This window comes from Tyto alba, unplaced genomic scaffold (assembly GCF_018691265.1).
Source record: "Tyto alba isolate M040663 unplaced genomic scaffold, T.alba_DEE_v4.0 Super-Scaffold_15, whole genome shotgun sequence".
Taxonomy (NCBI): domain Eukaryota; kingdom Metazoa; phylum Chordata; class Aves; order Strigiformes; family Tytonidae; genus Tyto; species Tyto alba.
The window spans coordinates 836,682-856,659 of NW_024881277.1; the positions used below are offsets into that span (position 1 = coordinate 836,682).

The 19,978-nt window shown below is 47.5% G+C and overlaps 1 protein-coding gene and 1 pseudogene across 1 annotated transcript; one reads left to right on the forward strand and one right to left on the reverse strand.

Annotated features, from left to right (window-relative positions):
• Positions 1-3,749: 3,749 nt before the first annotated feature.
• LOC122153131 lies at positions 3,750-12,439 on the forward strand (annotated as a pseudogene).
• Positions 12,440-13,408: 969 nt separating this feature from the next.
• Positions 13,409-18,874, reverse strand: LOC122153132 (protein ecdysoneless homolog). Its single transcript, XM_042789231.1, has 4 exons — positions 18,666-18,874; positions 17,772-17,878; positions 16,793-16,915; positions 13,409-15,154 (listed from the first exon to the last, which is right to left on the reverse strand). The coding sequence occupies exons 1-4, from the start codon at positions 18,743-18,745 to the stop codon at positions 14,892-14,894; spliced, it is 573 nt and encodes a 190-aa protein (XP_042645165.1). The 5' UTR covers positions 18,746-18,874; the 3' UTR covers positions 13,409-14,891.
• Between the last annotated feature and the right edge of the window lie 1,104 nt (positions 18,875-19,978).

Sequence of the window (19,978 nt, forward strand, 5' to 3'; positions counted from 1 at the left end):
ATTTACACGCTTCAGATTTTTTTGAAGTTTATACTACCCATTGACACAACTACCAGGGCAATATTGGCTAGATGGAGAAACAGCATTTGAGGATTTACCCTCAACCTGAGACAAAAAGTGGATTCTAAGTGCATTAATACCATCCACACAGGTTAGAACCAGTATCTCTTCTGTCTCTTTAGCTCCTAACTACTGATATCTACAGGAAAAAGTGTCACAGCCTTGCGACAGAATGTGGCATTAAGTTCCACCTGTGTGTAACAGCTTTTATCCCATGGTTGGGGGTTGCAAAACTAGAAAGGGCTATTGCAAATGTGCCAAGAGAATTAGAAAAATCCATTAACAAAAGTGCAGAGAGTATGACAGCCCTACAGGAAGACATCAAATCATTATCACAAATGGTAACATAGCATCAGCTAGCCCTAGAGCACCTTTTAGAAGTACAGGACAGAGTATGTGCATTATTGGATAACAGCTGATGGGTTTGGATGTAAATCAAGACCAGAAAAATGACACTGATAGAAACAAGATACCTCTGTAGCAGTGTGAAGATTGTTTTTTAAATGGGTAAGGCCTCTGCCAGTACCGAATGCCACTAATGCAATGTATGAAAACTCAGTTTGCAAGCAATGTTGCTTGAGAAGGGCGATTATGCCCTCCACTGCTTCATGGAACAGAAGAGAACATAATGTCAATGTAGTCTCTTAAAATTTCTCAAGGAGCTCCATGGGTAGTTAGACACACAACAACTCTTTTATTTAAGATGATTTAGCTTTAATGGGAGGTATGTGGCTAAATACCCGTGCAGCTCTTTCAAAGTATGGTAGCTGAGCAACTGTAACTGAGTGCTGTTAGAGGAAATTTATCTGATGGTCCAAACCCTGAAATCAGAGATCAGCCCAATTCTTTTTCACTCTCTAGTGCAGTAATCTTTCTTTCATGAGAGAGAGTTCTTTTTTTTCAGGAAAATACAGCAGGATTTTTTGATCTTCTTTGACAGCTGTAGGTTAACTTTGTATATGTGTGGCTTCAGTGTTTTCAAACATCCTTATTTGGTCAGGGAAAAATTTTTCTCCTAGATTTGACCAGAGATTTCTCCCCAGACTGTAATTTCAGTTGTCATTCTGTACTGCTTGCTTAACATTTGTGCCTTTTCAGCTGAATAAGATACTTTGCAATTGTCATAGCACTATTGTATGTTAATTAAGCACCAGTGCAATTAAATACCATCGGCACCTTTGCCTCTCAGAGGAGGAGGTGGCTATGATTTCAGATGCTACTTGGTTAATAGTCAGGGTGACTTCTTCCCGAGTACCAAGAAGAGCACACCCATCTCCATTTCCCAGGATCACAGGGGTGCAGGGACTTGTCTCTTGGCTGAGCGAGAGAAACAGAACCCGGGAGTGTGGACTGGGATCCAAACCCCGCACCCGTTAGCCAGCGCTGATTCTCAGGGTGAGGGTGAGGGACTGGGACTGGCGCTGCTCTCGGCAGTGACTGGCCCCACAGACACCGCTCTCAGCTTGTCAGTCCCGCCGGCAGTCCCTGAGCTCAGCAGAGACAGATCCTCTGGTGCCAGCCTGGGCAGCTCTTCTGCTTCCAGCATCTCAAGGGGGGCTGCAAAGAAGAGGGAGACTCCCTTGTTACAAGGAGTCCCGTGGAAAAGCCAAGGGCGAGTGGGCACGAGTTACTGCTGGGGACATTCCAGTTGGACACAAGAGGAACATGTTTCACCACGAGAACAATCAGCCGCTGGAATAATCTCCCCAGGGCAGTGGTGGATCCCCCAACAGTGGACACTTTTAAGATTCAGCTGGACAGGGTGCTGGGCCACCTTGTCTAGGCTGGCCTTTGCCAAGGAAGGTTGGACCAGCTGATCCTCGAGGTCCCTTCCACCCTGGGATTCTGTGATTCTGGTTCCGCTGTCTGAGATGTGGGCGAGCAGAACCATGAACTGTATCTGACCAGTGCCTTCTACCATGTTATTGCTCTCCCTCTTGGAAATACCTTACTTGATACATTCTATGATTTCATTTGTGGGCTTTTTTCCCTTCTGGTTTTCAGGCTGAGATAATCACCCCCTGGAAGAGATGGAAAATACACAAGTAAGTTTTTAGTCTTTGGGGTGTTTTTAGTTCCTCCTCTGAGTCACCTTCTCAAAGACCGTGTCATTCATCAGTGTCTAGAGACCCCACAGAAACCAGCTTCCTAACACAGGAATTTAAATGGCTTAAGATCAGGTGGTGAATTTCTCAGAATTCTTGACAAATTTCAAGGCATGTTTCAGGTTTCCCTGCACGTGAACCTGAAGCATGCAAACAGTCTTTGCTGTCCATCAGCAGCGGTACAAGAGCCTCAAAATTGGGGTGGCAATCTAGAGGAACACCCATTTGGCTTTTGCTCACTACTTTTTGTGTAAACAGAGGCAGAAGAGGACCAGGGTCTATTTTTATTTGACTGTAATACCATGTTTTGGCCGGAATCTGCACAGTTAATGACTGCAGGTGAGCTGGGTTTGTGTTGTACCTTCAGCAGGGTCAGTGAGCACAGAGCTTACACAGATTAACCTGATTAGACACCTGCACATCTTTTCATTCATCAATAGGTAAGATTTGTATTTTTTTACAAAGTGTATAGTTCTTGTCTGAAACTTTCTTGTGGCAGATGGTCTTAAGTGCAGTTTTTCCTGGCCCAAAAAAAAAAGAAAAAATCTCTCCATGGTCTTTTAAAAAGAATAATGAACAGAGGATGCTATTTTTGCCTGCTGGAAAACCTGAATGTAACACTTGCCACCCGAGTGTTGATTTTTCTGGGGAAAAAATACAACCTGCTACTCCGTCTCCTGGCCTCATCGGGGAAATAGGGGGCATTCTTGCTATTTTTTCAGAAAATTAAAAAGTCATAAAGTAAGGGTTATAGCTAGACCTGTTGATACCACAGACGTGAACAATTCCGTTCGTATACAAAGGATACAAGGAGCAGGCTCCTTTGTGTGCACTTTGTAGACAAGATCAGCAGGTCTGCGTGCCGAGCAGCAGCCCAAACCGTGAGCTGTGACCATCAGTGGGTGAAGTGAGTTAAGGTCTGTACTTCAAAACAACCACCCGAGACCCTTCCCCAATTCAGTACGCTTGTGTGGAGATAGTTTCATAGTCTTTAAATTTTATAATTTATATTAGAAATTAGAGGAATGAAATTATACAAATATTAGAGATTATATGAATGTTTATTTTTTTAATGCATATGACAAGTGTGCTTTTGTCCCTGGGTGTGCATGCTAGGAGGAAAGATCGCCCACGCACCCAGCACTGTAAGAAAAGCGTTGGATTTTTAAACGCTCATTTGGCTTGGGGAGTTTTCTTGGTTACGATTTCCAGGAATATCCCCGCTCCCTCCAGCTCCCCTTGATTTTCTGAGCTGAGCTGATCCGTCATTTCCATCCTACAAATCCACGTGCTCTAATGAACTTCCCGCCCAGCGCCGCTCAGCACAGAGGTGAACTGCCCGGCGTGCCCCGAGCGGCGACACGGGGCGTAAAATCACACGGGGAAGGGAGGTGACACCCCCACATTGCACGAGGACCCTGCACACCCACCCCCGTTGCACGCGGCCCCCCGCACCCCCGCCCCCCTCACCGGGCGCCGTGCGCATGTGCGCACCCCAGGGACGGGACTACAACTCCCAGCATGCCCCGGGAGGGCGGCCGGGGGAGCCGCGCGCTGATTGGCTGCGGAGGGGCCGGGACCTGGGCCGGGGCCGGGGCCGGGGCCCTGTCGGCGGTGGAGGAGCGGTAGGGGGGCTGTGGAGCCCGGGAGTGGGGCTGGGGGGGGCTCCATGCCTTGGGGGGGGCTGTGAGCATCTGGGGAGGGGGCTGGGGGAGCCCCGAGCCCGGGGAGCCTGAGAGCGGGGGGTGGGCCCCGGGGGTGCCAGGGGAGTGGGGCTGGGGAAAGGCTCGAGCCCCTCGGGGGGCCGAGGAGTGGGGCGGGGGGGGCTGCGGGCGGCCCCGGGGCTGGGGAGTGGGGCGGGGGGTGCTGGGGGGACTGGCGGGGGGGGCTGGGAGCTGCCGGCAAGGGCTGGGGGAGCCCCGAGCCCGGGGGGGCTGCGAGCCGGGGGGTCCCGGCCCTTTCCCTGCCCGCCCCAGGCCCCAGCCCGGGGTCCCGGCCGAAGCCCCTCGAGGAGCTGATTTGGCCGCCCCGAGGGACGGCTGGGGGGGCAGCCCCGAGCTGCTCGGCTGGGGCCTCGTTCTTGGGGCAAGAGGCAGCGGGGGCCTGCGCAGCGCTGGGAGTTGGCGCTGAAAATCCCAGCTCGGGGGGGTCGGGGCTGCTTCCCCGCGCCCGGGGCGGCTCCTGCTCCCCAATTGCAGCCAGGAGCCCCACAGCTCCATCCGGGCTGCTTGGGGTTGTGCTCCTCTTCAAATTCCCGTTGCAGAACTCGAGCAAGTGGATTTTTGTTTGAACAGTTTTTGGTCACTGTGATGACGGCAGTGGGCTTGCAGAGACGAACCTCAGCAATTCAGTAGTCCCAAACCTTCCCCTTGTGCCTTTAATTAAGGAATAATATTAAAACAGATTAAAACTGGTGTTTGGGCAGTGCAGATTTTTTCTTTTCACGGGTGAACAGATTTTGGTTTTCTTGGCTTAGTCACTGTCCATGGAGGCAAGTGAGGAGAAACCAAGCAGCAGTGATGTATTTTGTTTATATTGAAGACATGCATAGTGATTAAAAGTGCAGCCTAAAGAGGGGGAAAAAGATACCAAGGTTTCCGGGAGGCCCTTTCAAAGCCACAGTTGCAACTCCAGTGTGAGGCCCGGCTGGGTTTTTCTTGCTTTAAACATGGCAATCCTGGTCATCCCCTTCCCCAGCCAGGTGGCAAGGGGAAAAGAGCAGCAAAAAGACTTATTTCTGCTTGCTCCTCTAGTTCCCCTTCGGCATTAAAGGCACAACTGCTCTTCATGCAGTGGCGGCAGTGGTATTTCAAGCAAGGAGGGTGTTTGCTCTCAGCTCTTGGCTTTTGCAAGGAGAAACCCCCTTCTTTTGGAGGAAAGCGTGCTTACGACAAGGGAAGCCCGAGCCTTGTTGGGCTGAAGATGAAGCTTCACCCTTGTGAAGGTTCTTGAGGGGCTTTGGAGGTTGTTGGTGGCCATGTCCTGGGGCCAAGTGCCATCTGGTGAGTTGCAGGGGTCGTGTTGCTGTGACAAAAAGTGTAGGGTTTGGATTTTTCTTCCCCAGTTTGGAAATCTGGTTTTGTTTGTGGTGGAATTTTTTTTTTGTTTTTTTTTGGTGTTTTTTTTTTTTTATTTTATTTTTTTGTGTGTGTGTGTGTGGGATGGGTTTGCTTGTTTGTTTGCTTTTTTTTTTTTTTTTTTTTTTTTCTTTTATAAAGTAACCAGAAGAGCAAAACAAAAACAGGAGGTTTGTTTTTCTGGTCTGAAACCCTCAGCCCTCTCCCCCTGTAGTAAATACTTCCTGACTCAGGTTGTGTACAATGTCGGTGATGTCACGGGCTGTTTTATCTGGGTAGGGGAAGAAAAAGCTCCTCCAAGTCTGAGGTTTTTGGGCTGTGCCTGGAGGAGGCCCACAGAGGCCTCATGGACTTGTGTGGGGGCAGGGGTGGGTGATGGCTGGGGGGACGTAAGGGAGCTCTGTACCCCCAGCCCCAACTTTCACCTTCTCATTGCTGAACAGAGACATGAGGAAGAGGCAGTGACTGACCGGGGACGAGTGAGCAGTGTCGTCAGGATTCACCGTGCGAAGGAGGATTTGGCAGGTGAGTCTCTGCTGAGATCCTGAGCGAGGGGCCACCAGCCCAGCGCCTTTTCCCACTGCACAAAGTCCCTGCAACGGCCCTTGCTCGGTGTCACCTCACGTGCAGCAAAACGTGCCGTGTTTCTTAATAAAGAAGCCCAATTATTTTTACTTTGTTTACTATTATGGCTTTTTAAACAGAGGGGAAAAGCCCCCACGGAGGCCATGGTGTGAGTTTTCGCCATGGGGATGGATAATTCAGGGCTTGTTTTCTTGCAGCGGCTGCTCCTGGCTTGGAGAGCTCAGGAGATCAATTTGACAGCTGTAGACATGGGGCTGTGATTTATCATGGGGCTGATTTGACCTTCTCTTGTCACTTCATGCCATAGAAAGATCTTGAAAATACTTACCTTCTGTCGCTGCTTAGTGAGCCAGTCTGAGTGTTGTCCAGCCAAAGCTGGAATTTGGGAAGGGGTTCGATACTTTCAGGGCACTTTTAGATGACCCGGAGCCATCACTTGTTGTTGCAAAGCTGGAGTGAAACAGGCTTGGAAAAAAGGACAGGTCTGTGACGTTCGGGGATCCAGTGGAAACTAAGAGAAGTTGGTGTTTCCTTCTGGGGAGGCTGCACTGATTTAGCCATGGCATATGCATCAACCATCCCCGCACTATCGAGAGTGCTGCAAATGCTGTTTTTTTGCAGCCCACTGGACCCTGTCTGTGGGCGTGCGGATGCCGCTGCTGAGGCAGAGCCACCGGCACTACCGACCCCTCAGGCAGAAGCATCAGGAACAGGCCTGGGAGAAGGACTCTGCCCCGACGGAGCAGGGCTACCACTGGAAGTCAGTGTAGAGTCAGACCGAAAGGCCAGATCGGGCAAGAAAATTGCATTATTTAGAATGGGAAATAATTACCTTAGCGGAGCGATGAACATGTACTTTGATGCTGTTTATTAGCAAAAGAAAATTCTTGCTTTCCCTGCAAAGGCTGAATTGTGATAAAACGTTTCGCTAAGCAAGGCTGAGCCTGCATTGGGGTGTCCTGCGTGGCACAGCCTTGCCCGGGGGCTTCGGGGGTCGGGACTCGGAGGGGCTTTCTGCTGCGACGGCTTCATTTCCCTTTGCCATCCCCAGGTATGATCCTGGCCCAGCAGGAACAGTCCACGGTTTGACGAGGGCATGTGGGCAAAAGTTCGAGGAGTCCTTTTGAAGAAGCATCACCATAGAAGGAGAAGGAAAGAAACAACCTTGTCCCCATTGCCCACTTGTTTGGTGATGGGAGAGAGAGACAGACAGAGCTGCACCCCCTCGCCAAGGCAGGGGAGGGTTCCTGGCAAAGAGAAGCGTCCCAGTTGCTCTTTTTCCATCTTTCTGAGTGTCTTCCTTTTTCCCACCAGCCCAAACGCTCCCCCCTCATCCTCCTGCCACCACTGCAGAAGCTAAACATGGGGTGAACCGTGAGACCGGCGCAATGGATTTAAGCAGGGGGAGACACTCGTAGCTTTCTGGCCTTTAGGGCCAGGTTTGCTTTTGCAAACTGGGCTGCAGAGTGTTGTGGGCTTTGCATTTGGGGTTATTGCCTGAAAATCATTTCTTGTGCCCAGGCAGAGCTGCACTTCATGAAGAAAATTCCCACCAGGGCTGAAGGGTCCGACGTGCTTGTAAGAGGGTTGGATTTCCTTCAGCAGCCCATCGTGGCATTTGTCCGCTTGACCCCAGCTGTCTTCCTCTCGGGCATGATGGAAGTTCCCATCCCAACAAGGTCTGAATGAGAAGCATAAAGTTTTCATTAAAAAAACCAAAACCACATCAAATTGCATGCATCAGTTTGGTGTCCCAAGGGAATGTGGCCAGCAGGAGCAAGCACATTTCTCCCACTCGCATCTCCTCGCCGTCATTTCTCCCTTCCCTGCTGTATCTTTTAAACCCATTGGCCAGTTTTAATTAAAATTGTCCCAAAAATTCAATTTGTGGTTGGTTTTGATAAATTTCAAATTCACCGCAGAGTCAGTGAGCTTACGTGTCCCCTCTCGAGCCGTGCTCTGGGCTGGGAGCTCCTGGGGATCTTCTTGGTTGTCCTTTGAGCAAGGGCATGTTCTGCTCTCTCTTTTTTTTTTTTTTCTTTTTCTTTTTTCCCCCAGGATTCTGTTTGTTTTGCTTGTACCAGAGAAGGAAAAACCCAGCAGTACCTTGAGATCGGCAAGTCCATGGCTACTATCCTGACAGATGAGGTGTGATGAGATAAGAGAACTCTCCGGGCCATTTTTGGCTCTCTTCTCCTCTCCCTGTCTCTGTAGTAGTGAGGAGGAGGATTTGCTGTCCCAGCTGCCCACAGCTCTCCAAACAGCCCACCCCTTGTTCTCACCCCAAAGCAACCACGCACATTTGCATCACCCCCCCATCCTGGAGGCTGAAATCCCAGCCGGGTGCATCCTGCACCTCGTCCTTCTCCCCAGGGTCCCCCACTCGCTGTCCGCAGTGGTGGCATCGCGAGGGCCAGGAAACCTTCTCTTGCTCTTGAAGCAAAAGGCTGCAGTGTGCCGTGGGGGACGGGGCCCTCGTGCACATTATTACAGATAATAGGAGGTACAGAATTTTTTCCCTTTGGGGGAATATTTCCTGGCATTTTCAGCCAGAAACCTGGGGGAAGTTATCTTGTGTTTAGCCAAGAGCTTGTTGCACGGGTCAGGACATCCGAGATGGGTTGTCCTCTCACCAGCTTGTCTCCTATCAGCAGGTTTTCCATGACGTTGCCTGTAAAGCCAAGAACTGGGCTGACGATGTGGCCGGCATCGACAAGTTCTGGATCAGGTCATGGTCTTGCCATGAGGAGAGTGGGATCCTTCGACCCGAATTGAGCCCCTGAAGAATGTCCCTTCACGGGTGGGTGCTGCGGCGGAGGGAGGCACGAGGGGGACGGGCAGGACACAGCCCGCCTGGGGATGCTCTCCAGGGGCCTGAGTCCAAAAGGGCCAGTGTGACACAGTCACAGACCCAGAGCAGAAGCAGAACAGGCCAGGGGTTCCAAATCCATGTTATTTCCATTTCAGCAGCAAAAAAGGAAGATTCCAGGAGCTCTTGATGACAGCAAGCCGGAGAAACACAGCGGTCCTGAGCTGGAGCAGACAGGAAGGTGTGAGCTTTAACAGTTTGTTTTGGTTTGGTTTGTTATTTTTTCTGTTTGCCTCCCAAATCTGAGAAGGCACCTTCCCTTCAAGCAGGTGTTTGGGGTTGGTTGGTTGAGTGCAGGGGCTCCGCATTACCAGCTTGGTCCCCTGGGCTGGGCAGGGGGCACATGTGGGCAGCTGGGCTCAGCTACAACATCACTGCACACAGGTTTTCCTGATTTGGGGTGGAAGCAGATGTGTAAATACCTCCAGGGAGAGCTCTGCTGCTTCTCAAAGCAAGGGGCTGTTGCAATAAGAGGGGATGGACTCTCAGGTTGGGTCCTTGTTGTGTCTGTTGGAGGGGGTTTGTGTGTGCCTCAGTTTCTACTGGGTCTAAAATGGGAGAAGGGGAGTGCTTCCTTTTAGCGATGCTTGTGCTGGCCCTTCTGCAGCAAAGCAAACTCTACTGTGCTCTTCCAAGAGAACAGTCTGTTTTTTTTCCTTTCTCCAGGCTCTTTGGAGGTTTGATCCTGGCTGTGAAGTAGAAAGCCCCATGGTTCTGGAGTGACCTCCGGGATGGTCTGGGGCTGCAGGTCTGGCATCCTTCCTCTTCCTCTGCTGTGCCTGCATGTCCCCCGTCATCCCCTTCGGGGCACTGCTGGGGGAGGCGACCCGTGGCCACACAGTGAGCACCTCTCTGGGTTGGGTGGCATGGGGGAGGATGAATCTCATGCCAAAGTCCTTTGTGCAGTGAATTTGCTTTGGTTTTGTTTTTTTCCCTCATGATTTACTGGCTGACGGCTGCCTCTCTTCCCCGGACAGAGTGCCAGGGAGTCACTGCTGGGCGCGTCCCTGGCCAGTGTGGTGTGTTCCCTTTTTGCTGGCCGGCCTCTCGCCCTCCTCAGCAGCACCAGACCTGTCCTCATGTTTGAGAAGATCGTTTACAAATTCTGCAAGTAAGGCTGCCTGCCGCGGGTGGGGGCTGCGAGAGCCTTAAAAAACATCAGCGGTGGAGAAAAGATGTTTTTTTCTATTTTTCTCAGTGGTAGTTGTTAGGTTTAAGTTGTCTTTTGTGCCAGAGACATTGCACACTGCTGCTTTAGTATGTGATGGTGCAAGAGCCCTCGGTCTCTGAAGGGGGGATGGGCTCATTTGGGGTTTCTAGGGTTAAAGCGTGGCAGTGGGAGGAGGAGAAACCACAGGGATGCGGATGCCCAAGATGGGCTGCACAAGGAAGATGAGACGACTCACTCTGGTTTGGGAAGGAGGCAAGACTTCCTTTTGTACTCCGAGAGAAGCAAATCTTTTTGATGAGAGTGGAAATATGTTTTGCCCAAATATCCAAATAGTTTTCTGCTGAAATACTTTGAGTTTTGATGATTTTCTTAAAAAAGGAGGAGCTTTTCACTTGAAATGGGTTTTCATGACAGTCCTTTTGTGGTGGTGACTTTGATGTGAGATGAACCACCCTTACTGCAATGAAATTTACTATTAAGCCCCAGCTTGCTGGTAGCAGGTGACTGCGTGCAAAACCCGCTGGTTTCAATGTCAGGGCATCAGGGTGCTGGGGGCCACCACCACCTTCCACACCAGGGACCTGACCTCACTTGGCCTCCAAGGTGGTCGCACAAGGTAATTGTCAAATAACGGTAATGAAATACTTGGCCTCTCCTCCTGCAGGCTCCAGCCTGCCCCGCAGCCCCGAGGCTGGCTGTCCATGTCCATGGGAACTGCCCTGCCCCTCCGCAGCCTGGACACGCTCCTAAATCGCTCCCAGGTTTCCCCGCAGGCAGGCACGGCTCGGAGCCTCGTGCCGGCCTTTCCACCCCTCGTGCTGTTTGGGTTTCCCAGGGAGCACACGCTCTCCTCTCTCTCCCTGCGGGCGTGCATCGGGCTGTGGGCCGCTTTCTCCTGCATCGTGCTGGTGGCCACCGACGCCAGCTCTTCGGTGTGCTACACCACCCGCTTCACCGAAGAAGCCTTTGCCCCCCTTCTCTGTTTCATCTTCATCAACGAGGCTCTGGAGAAGCTGAGTCACCTGCGAGAGACCTACCCTGTGCACGTGCACAGCAAGCTCACCCTGCTCACCACCTCCCAGTGGGTTTTTTCCTCCAGAAACATCGCTGCCCCTCGGCAGGAGCTCAGGGCTGCACCTCCACTGCCTTCCCCTGACCCTTGTCTTGGCTTCTCTGCTCCCAGCTGCAAGTGTGAGGCACCGACCCATCCCAGCAACGAAACCCTCTGCTTCTGAGAGAGTAACAAGATCAGCGTGTCTGGCATTGCCAGGGAGGACCTCACGGTGGCTGTAAGTGCCCCGAGCCACTGCTTCCTCGCGCCGCGGCCATGGGGCCCGGGGACATTTGCATGGTGCAAAGGGCAGAGCCCTTCAGGTGCTGATGGGCTTCAACCTGGGCTAGTGCTGCTCTGGAAAGTCATTGCTTAAATCTAACGTGTGGTTTTAAGCCACTTGGTCCTGGGAAGGAGAGTCCACCTTGCCCAGTCCACCTTGCCCAGTCCAGCCTGCCCCCAGCATTGGGGGAGATAACTGTCCTCCTCAACCCTGTTGCCAGACAATATTTCTGACTGGGAGCAAGGATAAGCGAGTGGTTTGATCCCTGTAGCAGTTGGAGGACTAAAGTTCATGCTTGTAGGTAGTAATTGGCTTCCTTAATTGGTTCCTAATAACTCCAGGCTTTGCCTTCCTATTCAGTACTGTCTGCAGGCACGTGCATAAAGTCTGAGCAGCCTCTCGGGCTGTTGCTGCTGGAAGCAGAGCCCAGGCAGAGGACGGGAGGTTCTTCTTGACATCTGTGTCTCCTCTTGGCCAGGTTCTGCGAGGCCTCCACAGGGAAGGGACAATTTGTCTCTTCTCCTTTCCTACCATGGTTGCCTTACCTCTCCTTCCGTATTCCCTCTTGCTCTATCCCCAAGAGTTTCCGGCATTTCCTTCCCCTCTGGTGTCTTCTTCAGCTACGGTTACCTGCTGTTGCAGTGGAGGATGTGCCACGGGTCTGTGTTACGGTGTCCCATCACATCTCCTCTCTCCACTCTCTGTGCAGTTCGATGTGTCACACGTTCAGCTGCTGCTGATCATTACCTATAAATCTCCAGCCGCAGCAGCAGCAGTCACAAGGACATGGATCTTGGACCGAGACACTCAGACCCCCCTAGTTATCCGAGGTTTCCTTGCCACACATGCGCTGCCTTTGTGTCCTGACGCTCTGTTTTTCCAGGAATGTTGGTCTTTGCATGGAGTGTTTCAAGGACCTGCCTGTGGACACAATGGCCCCTACGCACCTGATGTCCTCCTCCGGTGCTGCATCCTCTTCTTCACCTTTGTGCTGTTGAGCTTACTGAAGAAGTTCAAAACCAGCCGTTACTTCCCAACCAGAGTAAGTACAAGATAGTGGTCAGCAGCAGCCTCCACACTCATTTCCCAAAACGGCTTTCCTGGAGCACCAAGCAGTATTTGGCACCACTTGGTCAAGCTGGGAAGCACTGACCTTGAAGGCCAAGCTCTCCATCAGTTTGGATGTTCCTCACTCATTTCCGTGGGTGCAAAATGATCGTAGTGTTAGCGGTCACAATCGTGAATAGAACTTATCTACACACAGCAGACTAAGCTGGCACTTCTTTATTCCAGCGCTGGGGAACACGGGGGATAACTCCGCCAAAGACGTGTTCATCGACAGGTACAAAGCACAGCATATTTATACACTTTTTCAGCAGAGTCGTAGTTGCATGAGATCAACAAAGTTCAGAAAGTTTAAGTTGACCTTTATAATGATTGGCTTTCAGTTACCTCACCTTACCTCTCTTCCTATTCTACAGAAATCATTGGTCATCTTTACTGATTGATTTAAATAGAATGGGGGGAGGGCAATGATTAGCATATTCATGTTATTTCCTGGGAATTATTATCATATGCCAATGTCCCTAACGCATGCGTGGTTATACTGGACGGGGGTCCTCTGGTGCTCGTCGATAGTCTTCATCACTGTGTCGGCTGATTGAACTCCATCCTTGCACATGCTCACTCCATCTTTGGCTAATGCTCACCTTTCCCTTGGCCGATCTTCCCAACCAAACCAGTTTCTTCTGATACCTATTGTTTCAAGTCAGGATCCATAACCAGTAGCTATTGTGTTAATTCAGAGTCCATAACGATTCTTATAGTGTTCAAGGCACACAGCATACTAGTTGCTTACTCCTAAGGGCCTTAGTGTACTTTATATTCTCATAGCTACTGTAGCTTCATGTTAAATCAAAATCATACTTTTAAACTAAAATCAAAAGAATATTCTGTTTTATTAAGGTATTTGCAACATTTCCCCCCTTTGAAAGTATTGATAATCATACTCAATACTTTCACATACTCAAATTGTAGTCTCATTGAATACCAAATTGTCATATGATGGTGGATCTTTCAATGACTTATCTCGTTGTCTTGCTTCTGCTTGTATAATCATTTGATTAAACTCTGTTTTCCGGGTTAGTTCTCGTTTTAAACAATGATAAGTTAAACCAAGCACTATGAACACCAGTGTCAAAGTGAGTAAAGTTTCAATTGGTGACTTTATTCATGAACTCAGACTCAATCCCATTCCACTGATAATTTTGCCTATCCAATTTTCCGACATATCTTCTCTAATCCCAGGGGACAGCAGAGACCTTTAACTTCTTAAACTCTTCTAAACGCCTGGACAGTTGGGCTGTTGCCACTCTTCCCACCGATAGGCTTTATGGAATAGCAAGGAGATGAAGACGGAGGGCCTTTCTCTTCCCTGTGGTGCTGGGGGGCGTGCACTTCAGCTCAGAAGTCAGCAGCCCACAGGCCAACAGTGTTTCCAGTGTGAGTCCAACTCCTGGTCAGTGGCGAGGAGGTGCTGCTTGGGAGGAATGGTATTTAACTACAGCCAGCTGGGTCCCGGTGCAGTTTGGTGTCCGTGATACTACCTGCTATTCGAAGTCCTTGAGTTTACATGAACCTCCTGCAAATCAAATGTCTTCAGCATCCTTGCTACAGAAGTGGCTGCCAGCCCCCCCTGCAGCATAGTTTAATAATGTTTCCTGTATGTCTTTAAAACTGGAGAGCCCAGAAGGGATTTAGTGGGAGCTGTTAGCTGGGTAGGAGACTTGCTCTCCTGTGTTAGTGATGTCCCTGGCTTGGCTCACAATTTCAGCATTCCGGATCAATTCTCATTGAGTCCCATCCAGAACTGAGTATAGATTTTGAGATAAGGAATGTGACCCTTAGCTGCAAAACAATCTTTGTGAAAAATCATCTACCATTTAGTCAGTATTTTAGAAGGAGTATTAACTTTTCAGAAGCTCTTAAATACACACTGGTATTGTAGTGTGCAGTTCTGAATAACGGCATCGGTTTGGTTTTCTCCTTTACACGGTCAGTGTGCTCAGCATGTTTCTCTTTAATGAATTTTCTTCTTTCTTTCCGTAGCTGTATTCATATTCTTATTTGCCCACCACCTGCATGACAAGTGTTTTAGCCACCCACGGGGTGCCGATAGGAAGTGGCTCCTTCCTCACTGTTTCTTCGTGGGGCTCTGCAGACTCGTGGGGCTTGTTAGAGTCTGCATTTTTGTCTTGGTTAGGAAATGGTCATTGGTGCCTTTTGCCTAGCGCAGAGAGCAGTGTCAGCTGCTAAAAGTGGCAGAAAGAGGAGGGCATGCCCTGGGCCTCTAGACTGCTTCAGTGCTCACTGAAGAGAGGGGGGAAAGCCCAGGGGAAAAACTGGGGCTGGTGGGGAGAGGAGGGCTGAGGGGAGAGGAGGGCTGAACATCCCCTGAGGCCACCCAGCTCCAGCTGGGGCAGGACGGGCCTGGCGAGCCTCAGGGCTGTGCTCACAGGGCGGCCAAGTGGCTCTGGCAGAGGCCAAAGACTTGTGGCCTCCCAGAGGCCGTGTCTTTGGTCCTCGGCTCGCCGTGCCCGGCAGTTAGCACATGATTAGAAGACACAAGTTTTTGATTACATTACTCGGAATGATCACTTTTAGTCTACTTCCTCTTTCCTACTAAAGCTCTCAACACTTTATGCTACAAACTAGAACTCGAGGCATACTTACCCCTTTCTTTTGGATGGTGAAACTTTTACCAACGTTGTTATGCGCCAGTTCACTGTCCATCTCACTCATGTATGACTTGAGACTGCCTATAAGCTCATTAGGTGGCACCTTCTGGTCTTGCCTTTGATCTTCCACATCTAAGTCTTCATCACCCTCACTCGAGAAATCAAACTCTTCCTCTTCATCCAGATCATCAGAATCCAGCTCTTCTGAATCTGCCCCTACATATATATTATTTTGTGTCAGTACAGATAGCAAACAAATCAGCACAGCGACCATGGGTGACGGATGGATGACCCAGGAAAGCCAAATAACCATGAGATATTCTGACAAAAGAAACAAAGAAGCAAGCTCACCTAAAACTCTGTCTAACGCTTTTGTAAAAGAATCTACATCAAAGGTAACATGGGATTCAACAGGTGACCTGATATCTAAAAAAAAATTTAAATAAATAAAGCTTTTAGGCTTGCATAAGCTGACACAGACATAACCCATACGGCATACAGATTTCTCTCGAGCCTAGACTGAAGTTGGAACATTTGAACTGATGGTCTTGGAAGTGCTTAGAAGTCTGAGGACTGTATGAACTAGGAACGAAACAGCAACCGGAGGAGTTCCTGGCATGAAAGAGAAAATAAACCCAACAACTTTAACCATTTGTTGTGGTCAAATAAAAATTGCACCGAAGGGAACCAAAATAAACATGCCTGAATCTTTCTGGAACAAAGTGGTGGTGTTATACCTCATACAAAGATTTAAAAAGCTGAGAATCTTGGAGGTCTCCTGCCTAGAAAGAACACCGCAGGCTTCATTCTAGTCTCTTTTAAGGCTCAGCGGTTTGCCCTTTTTTTGTTGGTTTTTTTTTGTTCCTTTATTTTTTAAATAACTGAAAAAAGTCCACATTATAACTCAGACATTGACACTAACAGTAATTAAAAAGGATCAAACAATTAAGAGTATAAATTGAGTAGACCCTTATACGCTTGATACAGTCTACACAGCTTTATTTTCTCAATATTAAAGCTATTAAAAAGAACTTGGACAATATGCTCCTACCTCACCCTTCGGTTTTTAAAATTAAAGGCCTGTCCACACCACAGTCACACACACTTTCTTAACTCCAGCACTTAATCTAGCGGCATTCTGCTGTTGCCTAACTAGTTAGGTATCTTCAGTTAGCACTCCCACTGTTGGGAACAATGACAGGGATCCACCGTGATTCGATTCTTTGCTCCTGCTTCTAGGTGTACAGTATGTGCTTTAGGTGTGGAAAAGCAGGCCTAGTATATTCAAAATACTAATCTACAGGAAATCTAAATTCAACTGTACCACAAAAATCAATAGTCTTAATTCACAGGTTGCCCCAACTTAAGTTTCATTTTTATTTCTTCACAGCTTCATCAGTAGAATCTTAGTCTGAACAGTCCTTCATGGCAGAAAAATTTCAGCACAAATGAACTTGAGATATGCATTTTAATAACAGTGCTAAGAGCTATCGTAATGAATAACACCAAGCCTTCAATTTAAAAGGGTTAAAAAAATTTTAAAAACCACAAAACCAAACTAAGTAAGAGTGCTGGAAAATAACACAGCTTCCAGCACTTTTACCTGCACCACTGACAGAGTGGTGACCAAATTGGTTTAAAAGCAACTACATATTCACTGGTAACAGGGGTTTGTTTCAGGCCTCTGCTACGCAGAACGCTTTCAAACGTTGATTCTGTGCATTACAGAATCAACCAAAGGGCTACAGCAGAATGAAAACACATTCTACACCACACACCAAACTTAAAAATACTACTACTGTGGCATTTCTGCTCCTTCATGTGGTGAGACTTTGGATACAAAAGCCTTCGTACTTTCAGCAACTGCTTCCAAGTCGTATTTCTGCTCTTCCCCATTTGAGGAAGGAAGGGACTCATTCCTTGCCTCCTTCAGCATCTGATCTAGATCACCTGCTGTAATCTCCAGCCAACTGTCATCTGAAAGAATATAGGACATATTTGTTATTCGGCACAAATCTGTCAGCCCACAATGGCCACAAAACCCATTCCAGATGGCTGAGAGTACTGCTAGCATTTTGTAGCTTGTTTTTGCACTGTTAAGTTTTCGTGCTGATACAAAATAACACAGGGTATAAGGCAGAGAGAGGCTGAGAAGAGTGTTCTGATTTCATTTGACTACTTTGTAAACTCTGCTTTACATGCAGCTTCAAACTAGCAGAAATTGTTGTAGCCACAGGTAAACCTTCTGCCACTAAATGAAGGAAGAAAAGGCTTACACTATAAAGGGAGACCATCCACTACAATCATTAATGCTGAATGTTGGATTTGCATGCTAAGGGATCATTCAGAAATACAGATGTGACCTGTGCTGCATGCTGGCAACAACTGCATTCCTGTGACATGAGTGAAAAGAACCTATTATATGAAGTTTATGCTGGTCTTGTATTGGCCATCAGAGTAGACCAGATAGTAATTAACTTTGTATTGCCAGTACTGGAACTGATTTATTATTATTCTTAAATGTTTAAATACCTCCTGTCTGGTCTCCAGTTGACACAGAGCACTTGATCTGGTATAAGTGTGCATGGTGTTATCAATCTAGTGGTATCAAACCAGAAACTGGACTGCGTATTTCGCCAATTCACAGCCCCGAGCTTATACAAACGAACTGGTTGCCTTAATCTTAAATGATGGCCCATGAATAACACCTCCAGCAGTCACATGATAGGAGACTAAATCAATAAAGAGACTGGTGCAGTGCTGTGAACATTCACCCTCTTCCCCAACAAATACTCATTTGTGATAGGAATAGTCCACCCCCCATCCGGCTCACCATCCTCTGGAGGAACACAAGCTGCTTCTCTCTCAAATTCCTTCAAATCAACAGTTGTTCTCTGTAGCACTGTCAAGATTTCATCACCTGGGCTCACTTCAAAAGAGCTAGAAGAAAAAAATGCCATTTACTGAAATGGATTTTTACTAGCATTACAATACCAGTGGCATCACAGACACTACACGAAAGTTTTCACTCCAATTCCTCACGATTCCTTCTGTGCAAAGACATCAAAAAGGTAAGTGAATCTGGGGGAAGTACCAGAATACTACACCAATAGTATTAGCCAAACCATGACACAGTCAGTTACTGTTATTCCTTGTTGATGGCTCCAAAGCAAATTTCTCATGCTTCTTTTGTTATTTATATTTATTTTGTCTTGGTAAACATTACGACTGCCAGATCCCAAACAGCACAAGACTGGAAACTCAAGCAACTAACAGTCAAGATATTATGAGTTGGCAAACGCTCAGATATTTTTGTAATGATTTATTTTTTGGATTTGATCTTTTGGAGAAATCTACAGCCAGCTGCCTCTCGTAAGTAAAGGAGATAGATTAATCCATATTTCTTATTCACTAAGACTGATTTTCAATTAAGCTTTTAAACACTTTCTACAACCAACCAGCCAAATGATGCTTTTCAGTCACCTCTTAACCCACTTGGAATAGCTTAGCATTTTACAAAACCAAGATAAATAGTTACTCAAGCAGTAACTTCTACTAGTAGAGTATTCTAGAGGAATTAATACCCCTATGTCTTAGCCACAGCACCTATGTTAAGTGTACAGTGGAGAAAAGGGTTCAGGTTTTTTGTAACAAGTATTAAAAAAGGTAAATTGAAGTACTTGCAGGTACTGTGTATGGTTACTCATGAATTTCAAGGATCTCTTACCTTTCTGGCTTGGTAACAGACTGTTGGAAGTAATCTTCTGCCCTGTGAAGCAGTTCCAAGTATTTAGCAGATCCTTCCATTTCTCCTTATTTAATGCAAGCCACAAGTATGAATCTAAAGAATTCTCCCTCCCCTTCCTTTCCACAGACATGCTTTGTAACAATGACTATTTGTCAGACAGAAATTTAGTTCTGAGAAAAATCCAAACAAGTAATACTGCTGTGCCACATATGCTTGGAACAGAATATAGGAAAGGGGCATAAGGTGTTTTCACTGTTAAATATGAGTTGAAGTCTTGTGCTACAATATCATATGGTGTACACTAAAAACAATCGAAGAAATTACTGATCCTTACAACACGGTGTATTTACCATGCCCAAGTTACAATTGTGCAAGGATTGTGAATGAATCTCTTGGTTTTGGGGAACTACCCATACGAGTGGCATTGCAGTACTGTAAGCATATTCCCCTTCTCTTATATTTACAAGATATTAACCTAAGCATTCCCAGTTGTCCGATTCTAATAACCTTCAAATAAGTAGTCAATTTATGACCAATTTGTAAACTTTAAATAAGCAGTCAAAGGCATCTTTTAAAACAAAACAAAAAACCCCACACAAACAAAAAATACACTTACATGGCCCCAAATGTATCGATGGGTGTTAAGTATAGATCTTAAAGAATATTTAATTCTAAATGCATGCAAATGAAATCTAAAACAGTTAAAACAGTTATACTGACACACAGCCACACTGTGGTTTCCTTTATTCGAGTGTATTTCCACTTTCTTTAGATGAATCCTGCCTTTTCCTTTTTAATTTCCAAAAGAAATTAACTCATTTCAAAGGGGAACAAACTGCACAGATCTCCTGGAGAGACATCCATTAATTTCCCACAGACAGAAGCAACAGATTTCTTGCCCTGCTGTAACTACTTACACAAGTTCAAGAGCTACAACATGTTTTTCCTGGCATGTTTAAAAGACAAACACACACACACACAACTACACCTTGAAATAATTCTTTTCCTTCAGGTTGCTGAGGAATCTCGCCCACAGGGGACCGCTTAACACATTTCTCTTGGAATCAGGAGATACTTTACTGCACTTGGAGCACAAAATTTCAAAGCCATGGGCCGGTATAAGAGATGCAACAACATGAGACTCTCCAGATGTGCCAAATTTAAGTGCACCTTTAAATGACCGCGTAAAGAACTGACTGCCATCGAGCTCCTGATACTGCCACTTGAGAAGTAGATGCCAAACCCAATTATATATCAGGGAGCAGTATCTTGCTTTGGAAGTTGAAATCTGT

What these genes read in the sequence shown, in the direction of transcription:
- LOC122153132 (XM_042789231.1), bottom strand. Translation starts at nt 18,745, where the DNA reads ATGGAAGGATCTGCTAAATACTTGGAACTGCTTCACAGGGCAGAAGAT. An exon ending in TTGTGTTCCTCCAGAGGATG is followed by an intron (nt 16,916 to 17,771) that starts GTGAGCCGGATG and finishes ATATTCTTTCAG; the next exon opens with ATGACAGTTGGCTGGAGATT. An exon ending in CTTGGAAGCAGTTGCTGAAA is followed by an intron (nt 15,155 to 16,792) that starts GTACGAAGGCTT and finishes ATATATATGTAG; the next exon opens with GGGCAGATTCAGAAGAGCTG.